At 46.2% G+C, this 17385-nt stretch overlaps 1 protein-coding gene across 1 annotated transcript; it reads left to right on the top strand.

The window, feature by feature from the left end:
• Positions 1–5184: 5184 nt before the first annotated feature.
• On the top strand, positions 5185–16206 carry LIN28A (lin-28 RNA binding posttranscriptional regulator A). Its single transcript, XM_077137588.1, has 4 exons — positions 5185–5347; positions 5811–5995; positions 14863–15047; positions 15759–16206. Exons 1-4 carry the CDS (start codon positions 5317–5319, stop codon positions 15973–15975), a joined length of 618 nt encoding a protein of 205 aa, XP_076993703.1. The 5' UTR covers positions 5185–5316; the 3' UTR covers positions 15976–16206.
• The last annotated feature ends 1179 nt before the right edge of the window (positions 16207–17385 follow it).

Raw genomic sequence — 17385 nt, 5'->3', positions numbered from 1 at the left:
TAGTCTTCCTTTCTACACCCTTCTCCACACCTCTTTCTTCTATTTTTTCATATCTGTCTCTAGTGCTCCCTTTAGTATTTCTTGCAGAGCTGGTCTCTGGGTCACAAATTCTCTCAGTGATTTTTTGTCTGAAAATGTTTTAATTTCTCCCTCATTTTTGAAGGGCAGTTTTGCTAGATATAGAATTCTTGGTTGGCAGTTTTTCTCTTTTAATAATTTAAATATATCATCCCACTGTCTGCTCGGCTCCATGGTTTCTGCTGAGAGATCTACACATAGTCTTATTGGGCTTCCCTTGTACGTGATGGATTGCTTTTCTCTTGCTGCTTTCAAGATTCTCTCTTTCTCTTTGACCTCTGACATTCTGATTAGTTAATGTCTTGGAGTACGTCTATTTGGATCTATTCTCTTTGGGGTACGCTGCACTTCTTGGATCTGTAATTTTAAGTCTTTCATAAGAGTTGGGAAATTTTCAGTGATAATTTCCTCCATTAGTTTTTCTCCTCTTTTTCTCTTCTCTTCTCCTTCTGGGACACCCACAACACATATATTCATGTGCTTCATATTGTCTTTCAATTCCCTGAGTCCCTCCTCATATTTTTCCATTTTTTCCCTATATTTTCTTTTTCTTGCCGGATTTCAGATGTTCCAGCCTCCAGTTCACTAATCCTATGTTCTGTCTCTTGAAATCTACCATTGTAAGTTTCCATTGTTTTTTTCATCTCTTCTACTGTGTCTTCCATTCCCATAAGGTCTGTGATTTGTTTTTTCAGACTTTAGATTTCTTCTTTTTGTTCATTCCTTGCCTTCTTTATATCCTCCCTCAATTCATTGATTTGATTTTTGATGAGGTTTTCCATGTCTGTTCGAACATTCTGAATTAATTGTTTCAACTCCTGTATCTCATTTGAATTGTTGGTTTGTTCCTTTGACTGGGCCATGTCTTCAATTCTCCGAGTGTGATTCGTTATTTTTTTCTGCCTTCTAGGCATTTAATTACCTTAATTAGTTTATTCTGGAGATTGCTTTACTTCTTTTACCTAGGGTTTCTTGCTAGATGAATTTGTTGTCTGTCTGTTCTTTGACATTCAGTTCAGCTTTATCTGGACTTCTAGCTTAAGTTTTGTTTAGCAGAGGAGAATTTTTCAGTTCTTGTTTTCTTGTTTCTTGCCTTGCTTGTATGGTGCCTTTTTCCCGCCACACTTAGGAGGGTCTACATAGGTATTATAGACCCCAGCCAGATTTTCCCAGACCAAACTGGCCTCCTATCAGGAGAAAAGAGTCACCTGCATTGGTTTTCCCTGAGGGTAAGACCCAGCAGGTTGAAAGACTTTCCTGTGAAGTCTCTGGGCTCTGTTTTTCTTATCCTGCCCAGTATGTGGTGCTTGTGTTCCTGCAGGTCCCACCAGCATAACATGATGTGGTACCTTTAACTTTGACAAACTCTCCCTGCTGGGGGTGTGGTGGAGACAGAGGAGAGGTTGTAGGCTGGTTTTAATGGCTTCAAATTACCAAGCCCTGGTGTATGAATTCCTTGATGGAGGGATTCCACCTGGGTGGGGCTTCACCCCTCCCCTGGGGAAGGCACAAACTCCAGAAGCCCCCCAAAAGAGCTCACTTCTGCCTATGCCTGGGGCAGTTGCAGCCTGAGGAGCACTGGCACTGTATCCAAAGGCGGTCAAGCCTTTGTAGAAACACAGCCACAAAAACCTCTGTTTCTTTCTTTTTTTTTTCCTTTTTCTGTCAGCCCTGCCCCCTTGGTGCCGGGGCTAAAATGAGTGACCTCCACTTTGACCAGGTTCACCTGAGTTGGGGACCTATTTTTAGTAGTCAGAATTTGTTAATTAGTGCCACAATTGGTGTTTGATTGGGCTCAGCCACTGCTGCTGGTAAAGTCTCTTTTCTTTCCCTCTGGGAAGCAGCCTGTGGGGGTGGGGCGCCGGCTGCTGCAGCTTGAGGAACTCACAGTTCTGGGGGGGCTTGCAGCCAGTCCAGCTGGTCCACACTGGGGTACGCTGTGTGTCCGGTCACTGACATGGCCCCAGGAGCTGTTCTGTGCTGTTTCTGGTTATTTAATAGTTGTTCTGGAGGACAAACTAAAATGCGCATATTGTTAAGCTGCCATCTTGGCCCAGAAGTTCTCACTACCAAATAAGTTTTTACTGAGAGAAGAAACCAAGAAAGGGAGAAGATTTGATAGGAGCCCTCACCTTCCACACAGAGAATGAGGAATCAACTATGTAGGGGCCAAATGTCCCATTCCAAGCCATTCTCTGCATCCACTTATATAACTTTCTGAGGCTCTAACCCCCTCCAGAGTTCTTCTAGGAATAGACTTGAGAGGAACTTCCTAGGAGAATAAGCATTATGACTGTTGTAATAACATTCACTATTTCAATTAATACCAATTCAGGAAACTGTTCTTGGTGCCTTCCATGGGCCAGGCACTGCTAGGTACCGGGAAAGATGTGGAGAAGATGCTGAAATGAGTAAGATATGAATCATCCCAGTCCTCTGGAGTACACAGGTCAGTGCGTACCACACCATAGAGACAAGCATGTGCACAATAGCTATAATAATAGTAATAATTTTTATTATTAAAAACTTATTATGTGTCTGGCACTATTCTAACACCTTCACATATATGATCTAAGTTCATTCTCACAGTATCTCCAAGAGCCAGATATTATGATTATTCCTGTTGGACAGAGGAGGAAACTGAAGCATAGAGAGGTTAAGGAAGTTACCCCAGTCACATGATTAAATAGTGAAGCCAATATTCATATAAGGACAATCTGACTCCAATGTCTGTGGCTCTATGAAAAATGTTAATAATTAAGGAAAAACTTTGAAAAAGATTAATCTCTATTCTACTCTGCCATTCTCTGACTCAGAAAATATGACCTCCTCTTTCCTCATCCCCTATAGCCACATGAATAGTTCTACCCGTTTTTCTTAAGAGGAGCTTAAGATATCCGAACTGCTCTCACAGAATCATGTACTGCTTGGAATGTCCTCTTTGCCATTCAGTAAAACCTCTTCATTCATCCAAGTATGTCAGTGTCACTGAGGAGTTGAAGAGGAGCAGGTTTTCTGGGAAAGACTTGGAGATGGGAACTCAAAAAGCCATTCTCAAAACTGTGAGCTGGGGCCAAGGGAGCGGTGGCTGGATTCAGCACCGCGGACAGAGCTCCAGGAACCCTCAGGACCCTGGACAGAGAAGCTGGTTGCGTTTGCCCGGGAAACCGAATATCACTTCAGAATGAACCAAACGAAGCAAGAGTGCTGAAATATTGTTCGCTCTTTTCTTTAGCCAGACCTCAGTCACCTGCTATAGAATCTTAGGAACAGAGGTACAGGGAGTGAATATATTTAAGGGTGTCACTAGGACTCGGATGAGGGTTATGTAAATAAACATGGTTTTTGGCCGACGTTTGGAGAACTCTTGGGAAATTTAAATTAGGGTCCTTATTTGGGAATGGGCCGTTGATAATATTTGCTAATGATATATATATATTTTTAGGCAGCGTAGCTAAGGTGTACAATTGTCCTTTTTCTCTCCCAAAGTCCCATCCCCCATCTTTACACTAAAGGTTTAGTCTCTTGAAAAAGGCTCCTTGTAGGAATCAGAGAAATTCTCTCTCCACACCCCCTTGCCCTCCTCTCCATCCACCCCACTCCCACCTATCTCCCTTCTCCAGAATACATGCGTTCACTCGCGCTCACACACACACACACACACACACACACACGCACAGGGTGCAGGTGAGAAACATGAGAGATTCTCCACATTTGTTGGAGAAGATTGAATTCAGAGCAAACGGATGTCCCCGAATGCAGGCTCTGTCCCTTTAAATGGTTGTAGCAGTGGGGGAGGGGAAGTGGCCAGAGCTGGCATTGTCCAGTTTGAACTGAGCACCGGAAGTGAAGGGGCAGGGCCAGGGCTGTACTCTGAGCCCCGGGCCATTGTCCACCTCTGACTGGGGCATTAGCCACCCCCCAGCAGACCCTCTTTTATTTCCTAGAAGGGGAGGTTACCTCTTCAGATTAGGAGACTACTACTCCAGTTTCTCCATCAATTCCACTACGGAGATGGGAATACACTTGAGTATGGTGACTCTGAAACGGGAGGGTATGGGAACCTAAGAGTGAGAGTACAGGAGGAAGTGCTTCCATCCACCTACCCACCCAGTCCCTCTCCCAGAAAAGGCTGGGGCTGGGGGAGGGGAGGACAGGATGAAAAGGCAGTTAGAGGAGAGAGAAGCACACTTCAAGCCTCTTTGGGGTCCTCCTGCTCTTGCATAGAGTGCTATTTGGGGCCAACTTTAGACATTTTGGAAGGAAGGGAAAAAGGGATGATTCTTTATGTTGAATCAATTAGGAGCACCTTCTCCCTTCTATTAGGGAGAGATTGAGAAAAAGTCTTGAGTGGAAAACTCAGGGAGAGAGACACATTCAATTTCTGTCAGAGACAGAGAGATTTTGAGAGTAAGGACTGAAGATCAACTCTGCCCAGTCTCCAATCTCCCCCTGCTCCTCCTCCCCAGGCTTCCCAGTGTCCCAAACTCCAGGTCTATCTAAGCACACGGGGGTGGGGGATGAGAGCGGGTCATCGCCAAGCAGCCGGGTCAGCTCAGAGGCCTGAGGGGAGAAGAGAGGGGGAGGGGCATTCAGTGGCTGGGGGAGGGGGAGGGCTCATCCATTTCTCCCTTGACAGGTGGTTTGTGTTTCTGATTGGCCAGTGCTGCCAGGCTCACACCTCCCTCCCCCAACTCTCTGGAATGTATAATTATCTGCGTAGGGGGTGGGGGTGGTATGTGAGTGTGTGTGGGAGCAGTCACGTGGTTTTAAAAGTACCCCCCCCAGATCCCCCACCTGTATGCTGCTTTGGGGACCCCCAATGAGGCTTTAAAGTGCACAACTACAAATTGAGGGGTACCCAAGACTTCTTGGGCAAGACGGCCCCCATTTCCAGATATGTGTATGGGAAGGGGGGTGTCAAACCTCTAGGTTCTGAACAGGGACACCCCAGAGATGTCAGAGACCAGAGCGGTGGGGGGAGGGACGGAGCTGCTCGGAGCCAGAGGGAAAGGGAGGGGAAAGAAGAGGAGGGGAGGGGAAGGGGTTGCCCGCGGGGGGTTGGGTCATTGTCTTTTAGAATTTGGGAGCCTTTGAAAAGCCGTGGGCCCTCCCACCGCTATTGTGCCGGGGAAGATGTAGCTGCCTCTTCTCCGAACCACCCCTTTGCCTCCGGACTTCTCTGGGGCCAGCAGCCGCCCGACCAGGGGCCCGGGGCCGCGGGCTCAGGCGACGACCATGGGCTCCGTGTCCAACCAGCAGTTTGCAGGTTCGAGCTTGGGACTTAGCGGGAACAGCTTAGGCTGCGGGGGTGCCCAGGAGCCACCTAGAAGGAAGATGGGGAAGTGTCCCTCCAGGCTGCCCGAAGGACTCCCAAGTCCGCGCGGCCTTCTGCTTCAAGGGCCATGAATAGAGCTAGGACCCTGGTGTCCCAGCGGCTTGCTCGCCAGTGCTGTGCGGGCGTGGGAGGAAGAGAGGAGGGGACTGTCCAGCCGTCTGTCCAAGGGCAACGTGTTGTGAGAAGAGGAGCAAAACTTTCGGGGCACCACGGGTCTCGGTATAGGTTTGGGGAGCGCTTGGAGGCGGCCGGGACAGGTCTTGGTAGCTTGGTAGCTGCAGGCTCCTGATGTCCACCCGTAGGTTGGGCATTTGGGTCTCCCTGCCGGGTCTCTGTGGGCGCCCTCCGATTCCGAGCTCCCCAACTGAGGGCCGGTCTCCTTCCCCATCTCCAGGTGGCTGCACCAAGGCGGCCGAGGAGGCCCCGGAGAACGCGGCCGGGGAGGCGGAGGAGCCGCAGCTGCTGCAGGGGGCCGGCATCTGTAAGTGGTTCAACGTGCGCATGGGGTTCGGTTTCCTGTCGATGACCGCCCGCGCCGGGGTCGCGCTCGACCCCCCAGTGGACGTCTTTGTGCATCAGGTGAGACTCAGTCTGGTAACTTCGCCGGGGGCGCTGAAGTGGGGGTCCTATATTTCTGGGTGGATGGGCGAACTCCGCACTTGGATTGAGGGAGACCCAAGTTTCTTCGTTGCGGACCCTCATCTTTGCCGTGGCACCCCACTTCTGAGTCCCTGATAACGCCACCGGGGCCGGGTGGGGAGCAGCGGCAAGTATGAGCTCCCCTCGCGTCCTTCCGGGAACCCCTCCAGCTCACCACGTGTCTGTTACCTCTTTCCCCTGGGAAGGGGGCAGGGAAGTGACCCCATGTGGCAGAAAGTAAGGTTGTATTGTGCTTGCTGGCGGGGGGAGGGCGAGGGGACTCGCCAGGGAAGCAAGCACATGCTGGGCGGAAACCAGGAACTCGGCGCCCAGAGCCTTTCAGTAACGACTGAATGGAACTGGGAGGGCCAGAGGGAGAGGAGGAAACCTATTCCCATACCCAGCTGGCTGGGGTTGAGAAGGCAGGTCCCTGTTTGATGCACCCCATCCATAGGTGTTCACTCAGAACTCAAGCCCTGGGTCAGGGTGGGCTTGGCAGATCACTGAAGGATCCACTTAGGAGCTTGCAAGGTCATAAGGCGGGTTTCACTCACACTCTTCAGGGACTGGCAGCTTTCCTGTAGAGTTCCTACCAGGAAGGAAAACCTAAGAAGACCTGGATTCTTGGCCCAGGCTGAGAGCTGGGTTGCAACCCCAAGTGCTCAGTTAACGCAGTAGAATGGGACGCGGTCGGGGTGGAATTCAGTGTCTCAGGGCAGAGGTTGGAGGGAGGCTGGCCTCGGGACCTAGTCTCTGCTTGGTGTTTATGGCCCTAGACAGCCGCTGATTGCTGTCCTAAAATTCCTGGCTTCCAACAAGGAGCCAGAGGCTTCAGGGTCCCCCTCCTCCTTCCTGGACTCCTTTCCTCTCACCCCTTCCAGGATATCGCAGCATTTCCGGTGGTCCTGGGACACTAGCCACCCATAATAACCATGGAAAGGAAGTGGTTGCCTGAGTCTCTTCCACTCTGGGAGGTGTGGGAATGGACCTGGAAGATTTCTAATCCCAGGCCCTGAAGGTTGACACAGGCCGGGCAGAGAGGGGTTACTGCAGGGAGGCTGGCCCGAGGAGCTGTGGGGGAGGGGAAAGGAGGATGTGGGGATTAAGGGTTGGGGCCTGAGGGAGGGTATCCTGGAGGGGGAAGGGCAGGGAAGGGCGATGCAGGGTGGACTGGTAGTTGGAGACAGGGAAGTCCTCAAGCTTGTCCCGCAGCAAGGAAGTTGAGGATGAATGGGGTACCAGGGGAGGAGGATGTAGGGAATTGGGGACCCATCGGTTGACATTGGGACTGTGGGCCATCTGCCAATATGGCCTACTGCAGGATGCTTGCCTTCCCCCCCACCCCACTTCAGACATCTAGCTTGAAGCTGGTGGCTTTGCCCCCCTCCCTCATTTACATATGTGAATGATAACCCACAGGAAGTAATTGTGGGAGAAAGAAGGGAATTGGCCTCTTTAGATCCATTAAATCACTTTATTACAGGAACCAGCTTTGAATGGCCCTCCTCAGCGGGGTGTCCAGCCTCCCCCACTCTCTCCTTTGATCACAGAGATTAAAATCTCTCCTGGTCTAGAGACTGACTGGACAGCTTCCCCAATTTTGGGAGGCTGGAATAAGAGTCAGACCCAACATTTTCTAGTCTCCTAAATAGGGCGGGGTTGAAGGAAAGGTGTGCCCTTGTGTTTTGGGGTTCCTTAGTGATATAAAAATCCCGAGGAAGGTTTTCCTGGGCAGGTGGGGATCTGCCTCCATAGACTTAACCTTAGGATAGAATAATCGGAAACTTCTCAGATGGCATCATTTGTGGAGGGAAGCAGGGACCTTCAGGCTGTTTCAGATTGGCTAATAGATATTTTGGACAGTCCAGGATCCGTTTTTGCCTTTAAAAAAGGAGTAAGAGTAGATCCCAACAGTTTGTCTGAAAAGGAGAGGGTACAGTTGGGATCAGGTACTTTTCTCCCTAACCCGCACACCCTCACCTCCCAACTGCAGTCAGAGAAGACAATAATATGCGGAACTGCTCTGAGCCTTATCTGGCAGCACTGCCTTTATGACACATGCTGCTGGGGCTGGAGTAGGTCCTAAAACCGCACCTCAGTGGAATCAGCCCTAGTGATTCCAGTCCCTGTACTTGAGAAGTTTGAAATAACCTCTCTGAGAACATAAATGTAGGGGACAATGATGCGATGCAAGATGATTCCTAAGAATTGTTGTGTGAGGGAGAGAGTATTCCCAAAGTGAAGAGGGAAGGAAATGTCTCCAACAAATCACCCATTCTTTGGCTGCTTGGTGATCAGAAGGATAATTGTCCTAAGAAAACGTCTGCCAGGGGCAGGAGAACAAGGAGTCTCTTTCCAGGAGCAGGGGGGAAAAACAATTTTAACATTTTCTTTTCCTTTCCAAGGTTGGGTGTATTAGGCTACAGATACCCTGTTAACGATGCTCAGTTCCCTGAAAATTTCCTGTCCCCCTCGCCCCGGGGTGGGTGAAAGAGAAAAAAACCTCATCCTGAAAAAAAAAAAGCCAAAAAACACCTCAATCTAAAAGTCTCCTCCAGAAACCCACAAAGCAAAGATATTTCTATTATAATAACTTTTTTGCTCAGCCACAGGTCTTCAGATCTAGAATTCTGCCTGTCTTGGGGCCAGGGGAAATGTAAGAAACCATAATGGCAGATGGCAAGCCCTTACTTACATCAGAGTTTCTCAACCTCAGCAATACTGACATATTGACATATTTTGGGCAGGATAATTACTTGTTGAGGGGGGCTGTCCTGTGCATGGTACAATTTTAGCAGCATCCCTGGCCTTTACCCCCTAGATGCCAGTTGCATACACACAACACACCTCAGTCATGGTAACTAAAAATGTCTGCGGACATTGTTGAAAAGTCTTCTGGGAGACAGAATCATCCCTTGCTGAAAAAACCACTGTTATAAAGGCAGAACTTGAAACAAGAAAGCTAAACCGTCAACCATTCTCCTGTGATTCACCAAGAATTCTAAAAATCCCCACACCCATTTTAAGTGTTCTGGCTTAACTCACATTTCCTGAGGCTCAACTCCCCAAATCCTGGGATTTGTAAAAAAAAAAAAAAAAAAAAAAAAAAAAATTAAAAATGAGAAAAAGGCAGCTACTTCCATTAGAAGGTTTAGGCAAAAGACATGCCTGAATTTTAACCAAAGACTGAGGCAGATTAGGAGAAAAAGTTTTCAATACTAAAAAAATAAATAACAACAAAACTTGAGACTGCTCTGAAGCCATGTGGCCTGCTTTTTTTCTGGAAGGGATGGGTCAGGGGTGGTAAGAGCAGTTTTAGACAGGGTCTAGATTAGGACTGCTGGGTTTTCTAGTCGGGGGTAGATGGAACGTATCATTGTGACTCTGCCGGCATCTCTGATTAAATACGTCATGTCTAGTTTTTGTTGTCCCCTAACTTAACCCCACGTTCTTCGAAGAGAGCGGCTAGCTGTCTGGTTAATTTTCTGGAGAATTTCTATAGTTAATTTTCAATTGGTAAACGGAGGATGTCAGAGAGGCTTGGTGAGTCAGGGGAACACTTGGGATCCATGTCAGCACAGGAAAAAGACGGGAGATGGGGGTGTGGGAGGGTGTTAGCTCAGCACTGCCTAGAGTAGTTGCTGGCGCATGCTAGTTTCACCATAAAAGTTTGGATGAATATCAGCAGACCATAAGCCGCTCATTTTTGCGAATGAATTGGGAGGCATGGGTTTAGTGGCCAATCATTAGTTATTTTATTTCCAATTTTAATAGGGAGGAGAAGATTTGAAAAAATAGTCGCTTTGCACTTTTCAGAGAATTACATGGGTTAGTTTGTGCATCATGAATCTTCCTGTAGGGGCTTCTCTTTTTCTAAACAGTATCCTGGGTACAGGCTGTGCCACAATTCTGCTCACTGTGGGCCGGGATTAGAAACAAAGCTTTGAATATGGGGACTTTCTACCTTGTAGTTTGTGACCTTGCTACCCTGTAACCGGTTTCAGTGACTTTCCCAAGGGCAATGTTTTTTTAAACTTTACTAATGAAACTATCATACTCTCCACTACAGGAATTTTGTTGGAGAAATTGTTAGCAAAACCTCCAACCACTTGCTTAGTCTGCAGGTATGAATAACAATTATCTGTTAAATATAGAAAGTTAAAGGAAGGGGGTGGGGGGCGACAGGAGAAAGCTTTCATCAACAGGACATAATTGGCATAGGCATATTGAAAATTATCTCCACTTGGACTCATTTAAGACCACAGTTAAAAGGGAGAGAGTAAATGGGTTTTCTAAAGTGCTGAGCGCAAAAATAACTGGGTTTCTAGTCTTAAAACTCCAGTCCTTTCCTTCATACCCTCCACTCCTTGAGGCGTGGTACCATGCTTAGATGGACCCATCTCGATCAAAGTTGAGTCCCCTTGAAATTCCATCTTCCCAAGGATGGGGGAGGAAGCACTGGTTGCCCTATAGTTCTGTGGAGATAAATCTCTGGGAACACTGTATAGAAGCAACCAGCTCTGACCCTCTGCTCCTGGCTCCCTCTTGACTTGGCCGTTGTGCAGACAGGCTGGTGAGTAGCGCCATCTGGTGGACAATTGGCAGGAGCTGTTGGGCCTGGGGATATCTGAGCAGAGGTGATTGGGGTTGGCTGCTTACTGTCTTCTCTGAATCTAGGGATTTTTGTTTTTTTTTTAACTCTGGCCATATCTCATTCCCCACCCTGCTCTAACACATGTAACATCAGATAAACTGCTGGGAGAACCGGTCACTTCCTACCCGCTATCAATCCCTACCTCCGAGAATGAAAGTCAGGTAGGACGGTGGCATCTAAGGAGTGAGTCATTTAAATATGTTTCATTTGCTTTCTTTTACTTTTTAAGTGTGCCCACTAAATTATGTATGTGATTTGCAATAAGTTGCTATTGAATAGCACTGGCTATGGAGTCAGGCTAGTAATACAGCTTACAACACAACTTTTCCTCTCTCTGACCTTGGGCATGGTATCTAACCCCCTATCTCCATCCCCTGGTTGTAACATGGGGGTCATTCATAATAACTCCTGCTTTTTATATTTGGTATGATGGTTAAAATGGGTTGCAATATGTAAGGTGCTTTTTGCACTGCGTTACCAATACATGTTAAGATAGTAGAGAACTTGGTTTATTCTACTTCTGGGCGCATGGAGGGAACCACATGAATGAGATAACAGACAGAATGGCCCCGAGTGCTGCTGAAGAGACCCCAAGCTGGAATCTGATTTGGGTCTTTTGCCGTTTTGTAGAAGGTGGTAGCACTGTGACTAGAAATGAGCGTTGTTAAAGCTGGAAGTGACCCTATTTTCATTAAGGAATCTCGGCCTTTACAAAGACCTGGAGCTTGCCCAACCTCCTTAGGTCCCTTCTATTTCCAAGCCTGGATACTTGATACAGACAAAAGGGTAGAGTAGGCCTTGGGAGGATAGCGAGAAGGGAGCAAAAGACCTAACTTCTTTAACTGGGGCGGTTGTTTCCCTATCACCCAATAAAGAAGAAAAACGAAAAATGCTTTCTTTAACAGTTTTCTGTCTGCTCGAGTGCCGTCTTCCCCTGTACGGTGGGCCCCAGTAGGCTGTCAACCCTCCTATTGGACAAACTGGGATAGCAAGATGGGAGTTCTATGGAACCCCCCACCCCCACCTCTGAAATAATCTGTAATAATAATTCAGGGCCCATTCGGAGAAAGTAAAGTGGTTGCTGGTGGCGACTTTTGTAAACACAGTTAACTGAACTGGGTTGTAAAGGTGTCTCCATCCATTTCTTTTGCCGTGACCATAACCCCTGCGTGGAGGAGAAGGAACGAACTACGCTTGGCCAACATGTGGGGGTTGCGGAGAATGCAGGGGGGATCTGCAGCTCCTGGAACTCCAGGAATCTGACCACCAGAACTAACCAGTGTCAACTCTTTTGTTTCCTGGGGCTGGGCTCTGTTGGGGGCTCTCAGGCCATGCCCCTCCCCCAGGCCTTTTCTTTTTGGAGGAGATGGGGAGAGGGGCGGGGCCCCACTTCGTGTGTGGTTGGGGTTGGGGGTGGTAGCAAGAATTCCAGGCTCCTTTCACATGCTGGTTCTGGGAGGCTGGCTCTGTGGTGCTACACGCTGATTACCTACCTGATAAGAGAGGAATTCAAACAATGTTTTAGAAAGGGGTGGGGAGGGGGGCAGAGCCACCCCTGGAGACCACCCATCTCTTAGTCTGGGTGAGGAGCCTGCAGTAGGGTTTCTTCCTGAAAGTCTTAATGGACCTCAAATCCTCCAATAATGGAGTGGGGGACCTGGAGGGGCCTAGTGGGCTTCATATTGCGCATCTCCTTTTACATCTTTTGTTTTCATACTGAGCCTATGAAGTATGGATGGAGGAAGGAATTACACTCCATAAACTAGATCTCAGAGAGGGGATATTTTTCTGAGTTTCCACAGCTAGTGCGTAAAGCCAGAGTTAAACGCTTCAAGTCTCTTGACTTGAAGTTCTCTCTGTTAACCCCGCCCAGATCCAGTAAAGGTAGGTGATTGTCACTCACTAAACATTTATGTGTGTGCCACGCAACATGTTAACTGCTTTCCGTGCATAAAACCTCAGGACACCGCCATAAAATTAGTATTTAATTCCATTTTATAGATTGGGGAGCTGAGCAAGGCCCCAGGCTCCAAGCCAGTTGCCCGTATCTGCTGCATGACAGTGTCCCAACCTAAAAGTTGAGGCAAATGGTTGAAATTGGAATTGGCTGGGTCAAGAATGGTTTGCATGTAATGTAGCTAGCTCCTCTAGCACCTCGGTTTCTGGACACTTTCCCATTTTCTGTCCCAGCGCAGTCAGAAACAAGTCAGATCTGACTTCAAATTCAGTGACCTATTGCTGTGTAAGAGGGAGGGGAACAGGCTTTCTGAAGTGCTCTTATCACCTACTTTTATGCTCCACCCCTCCCCCCCACAAAGTCAATAAGGGGGGAAGGGTATCATGTCTAGCTATCTTGTGAGAAAAAGAAGTGAAAGGATATTTGGAATATTTCTATGGTGGGTCAGGTGGACAAAAGCTATAAATAGTAATACATGAAATATTTATTTGAGTGCTTATTTTTTCAACAAGTGTCATGTTTTGATATTCTGGTACATACAGTTTTTAATGAGATTACCCTATATATAGTTCTAAATCCTGCTTTTTCCTCCTTTAACAGTATTATCTGATCCTCATAATTAAATTTAAAAATGAGTATGTTAAGCATTATTTTAAGCACCAAAATACAACAGTGACCAAAACAGGAAGTGTACATTCTTTTTTTTTCTTTCTTTACATTCTTTTACTGGTATATACCATATTTATATTAATAAACTACAAATAATTATTAAATTATTTACCTATTTCTTGACTTCTCCACATATACTTGAATCTCAGTGGACTTTCCATTCTAATCCATAGAGCTATCTGCGCTTGGGTCATTGTCTTTTTCCCTCAACTTTTCAGTAACTTTTCATTTTGATGTAATTTCAAAAGTAGCAAGAATAGTACAAAAACTCCCATTTAACATTTACTCAGGTTCCTCGATTTTAACATTTGCTTTTATCGCTGTCTCATCAGATTTGTTTTTTTTTTTTTGAAAAAACCCTAAGACGTAAATTGTGCCCATTAAGCACTTTTATCCCTATACACACTCCAGTGTGTATTTCCTAACACTAAGAATATTCTCTTACATAATACAGCACACTGATAGATCAGGAAATTTAACATTGATACAAAACTTATATTCTATACTCAAATTTTGTAAATTGTCCCAATATTTTCCCCCCGATCCAGTTTCCTATCTAGGATTCAGCATTGCATTTAATTGTTTCTTTAGTTCTTTGGGCTTTATGATCTTCACATTTTTGAAGTGTAGGCCAGTCATTTTGTAAAATGTCCCTCCGTTTGGGTTTGTCTGATGGTTAGATTGAGGGTAGGCGTTTTTAATAAACTTTACAATCACTACGTCTTTCAATCTAGGATCACAGTATGCTTCCCCCCTTTTTTTTAATTTAAAAAAAAAAAATTTCAAGAAAGAAAACACAAACATTCTTAACATATGATCATTCCATTCTACATATATAATCAGTAATTCACAATATCATCATATAGTTGCATATTCCCCCTTTTTTTCATGACTTGTTTTATATCCTTAAATACTTTTTTTTTCACCTAGGCTTTTTACCTTCTTAAATTTATTCTAAGTTATGCAGTTTATTATGAATGGGTATTTGATTCAATAGCTTGCCTTTTGAAAAAAATAAGTCATATAATGCTAACACCTAATTTTTCTTCCAGTATTTTACTTAATCGGTCTTGATGATAGTTTAAAAATTAAATGAGGCAGTTTATCCTGAGCTTTTTTTTTTGGTCTGTTTACTTTGAACTTTAAACAAATGGGAATAGCTGCAAAAATGTGATTGACAACTGTTTATATAATCATGATTATTTCTTTGTAAATATAACGTACAGTCCTTATTTAATTTATTTTTCATTATTTTTTTGTTTTTGGCACAGGCAGGCTCTGGGAGTCAAACCCAGGTCTCCGGCATGGCAGGCAAGAATTCTGCCACTGAGCCACTATTGCACCACCCTAGATTCCTTATTTTTAGCTGCGGTGACTCTAAGTCAGTATCTTTGGTGACAAAATGGAAATGAAGCACATTTGCTCTTCCTACTTCAAGAGGAAGTGTGTGATTTTAGTGTCTTGTTTTTGGAATAACAGTGGGAATGAATAATCAATGTTAAAATCTGCCACTCTTCCCTTTCCCAGAGTAAACTGCACATGGAGGGATTCCGGAGCCTGAAGGAGGGTGAAGCCGTGGAGTTCACCTTTAAGAAGTCTGCCAAGGGCCTGGAATCTATCCGAGTCACTGGACCTGGTGGGGTGTTTTGTATTGGGAGTGAGAGGCGGCCAAAGGGGAAGAACATGCAGAAACGCAGGTCAAAAGGAGACAGGTATGAATTGGAGAGGCAGGCTAGCTACATGGGTTGGCAGGGACATGCTGTGGACGGCGAGCGCTCTCCCAATTTTCTGTCTTCCTCCCCATCCCTCCTCCTACTAGACAAGATTATCAAAGGCAAAATGAAGACTGTGGTCCCTGGGAACATTTGGATGCCTGGGGTACCTCTGTGGGTGTGCAGGATGAGAGAGCAGTATGTGGGGAAGGGATTGAGAAGACCTTGTTCTACTTGGAAGAAGTGATTTTCACTCTGTAACCTCTATCCTTGATAAGTGGGGATAGTGGTACACTGACCTCAACTGATTATTTCAGAGTTAAAGGTGACCATGTATACAAAAGTATAAAGTGTAAGTGATGGGGAAAAGATAGATTTATCTATTGCTGCTTCACCAGATTTACAAATGGCTGGTTTCTCTAATCTTGCCAGTGGGTGTCAATCTCCTTAGTTCTGTGCTATATTTTAAATGGATGGGGCCATGTGTAGTTTTTTATAAATGGATACAGTAGAGTGTCACCTTATCTCTCACCATGAAGTGTCCATAGCTGATGTCAGTAACGTCTGTTCTTGGCATTGATTATAAGTGGGAAAATTGGTGTTCCAGAAAGGAATGAAGCTAATGATAAAACCTGGACCCAAGCCCAAGTGTCCTCACTCAGGGGAGGGATTCTGACCTCTCCTCATCTTTACTGTCTGGCTTTCCATTAGGTGCTACAACTGTGGAGGTCTAGACCACCATGCCAAGGAATGCAAGCTGCCACCCCAGCCCAAGAAGTGCCACTTCTGCCAGAGCATCAGCCATATGGTGGCGTCATGTCCACTGAAAGCTCAGCAGGCCCCCAGCTCACAGGGAAAGCCCTCCTACTTTCGGGAGGAAGAAGAAGAGATCCACAGCCCCACTCTGCTGCCAGAGGCCCAGAATTGAGCCACAGTGCGTGGGGGCAATCCTTTTGTGATCAGGAAGTTACAAGGAGCAGGCATCAATCCGCAAAGTGGAGAAAGTGGGATAGGGTGGGTACGGGGCAGCTGGCACTGCCATATATCTTAGGCTGGGGTCCATAGCATCACCCCCTCTTCCATCTCGGTGGGGAAAAGGGGTGAGACAAAGGAATTCCAACCATGCTCTATCCAAATACAAGTGAGAGCTTTCAGGAGAAATACCCTTAAAGCTTGCATGAAATACCCCTAGAATTTCCAGTTTTTTTGACATTGGCCTGGATAGGGAAGCTGTTTTCCTTTGAAAGAGGATTTATAAAAATTTTTCATGCCAGAATGAAAAGATTAAGCATGGGAACAGATTGATGGACCCAACCCATGAGCCACTACATTGTAAAAGGGAATCTCTCAGGGGTAGGGCAAGGTTTTTCCATGTCTTGTCTCTTCATAACCTATGCTTGGGACAGGGTGCTGGGGACTGTCGCAAATAGTGGGTTGTGATGATAGACAAAAGGGGTGGTTGGTGGGACAGCTGCAGACCTACTGTTCCTAAGCTCACTCCTACTCCATTCTGGGCCAATTCGATTTTATTTATTTGCTCCCTTGGGTAACTGTACCTTGGGTCCCACTTTCTCCAGGATGCCAACTGCACTAGCTGTGTGCGAATGACGTATCTTGTGCATTTTAACTTTTTTTTCTTAATATAAATATTCTGGTTTTGTATTTTTGTATATTTTAATCTAAGCCCTCATTCCTGCACTGTGTTCTCAGGTACATGAGCAATCTCAGGGATAAGTCCGCCAGCAGCTCCAGGTCTGCACAGCAGGAACACTTTTTTATTGTTGTTGCTTTATCATTACAAAGAACAACTATTTGAACTACCTCATTTTTGCCAATTAGAACTGGCTTTTCTGCCATAGTGTCCTCTTGAAATCCCTCCCTTTCATGGGAGACTAGGTTTTCATTGGGTCGCCCCATGACTTGATCTCCTACTGGAAAATTGGAAATTAGTTTAAATGGGAAGATGGTGCAGAGAGGTAAGGAGAGCTGGGCAGTTTAAAGGTCAAGAGAAGAAGCCAAGGCTAGGCAAGGGTTATCTATATATGTAATAAGGGCTTCCTGTTCCCAGCCTCTTAATCCTAGGGCACAGGACTTGCTTGGTACATCACATCCCTCCTTCACTGGATTAGGTTAGGCCTGCCATGCACTGTGTGTGTGTGTGTGTGTGTGTGTGTGTGTGTGTGTGTGTCCGTGTGTGTGTGTGTGTGTGTCCGTGTGTCCGTCCAAGGACGGATGTATGAAACAAAGACTAACATCCTTAACCTTTCAAAATTCTGGACTTTTCCTGCTTGGCTTCCAGAGAGACCGTAAGTGAAGGCTTCTTCATGGCACCCGAAGC

The sequence above is a fragment of the Tamandua tetradactyla genome, chromosome 2 (assembly GCF_023851605.1).
Source record: "Tamandua tetradactyla isolate mTamTet1 chromosome 2, mTamTet1.pri, whole genome shotgun sequence".
In the NCBI taxonomy this organism is placed as follows: Eukaryota; Metazoa; Chordata; class Mammalia; order Pilosa; family Myrmecophagidae; genus Tamandua; species Tamandua tetradactyla.
The sequence above is the reverse complement of the archived record's forward strand: the minus strand, read 5'-3'. Positions and strand labels throughout refer to the sequence as shown.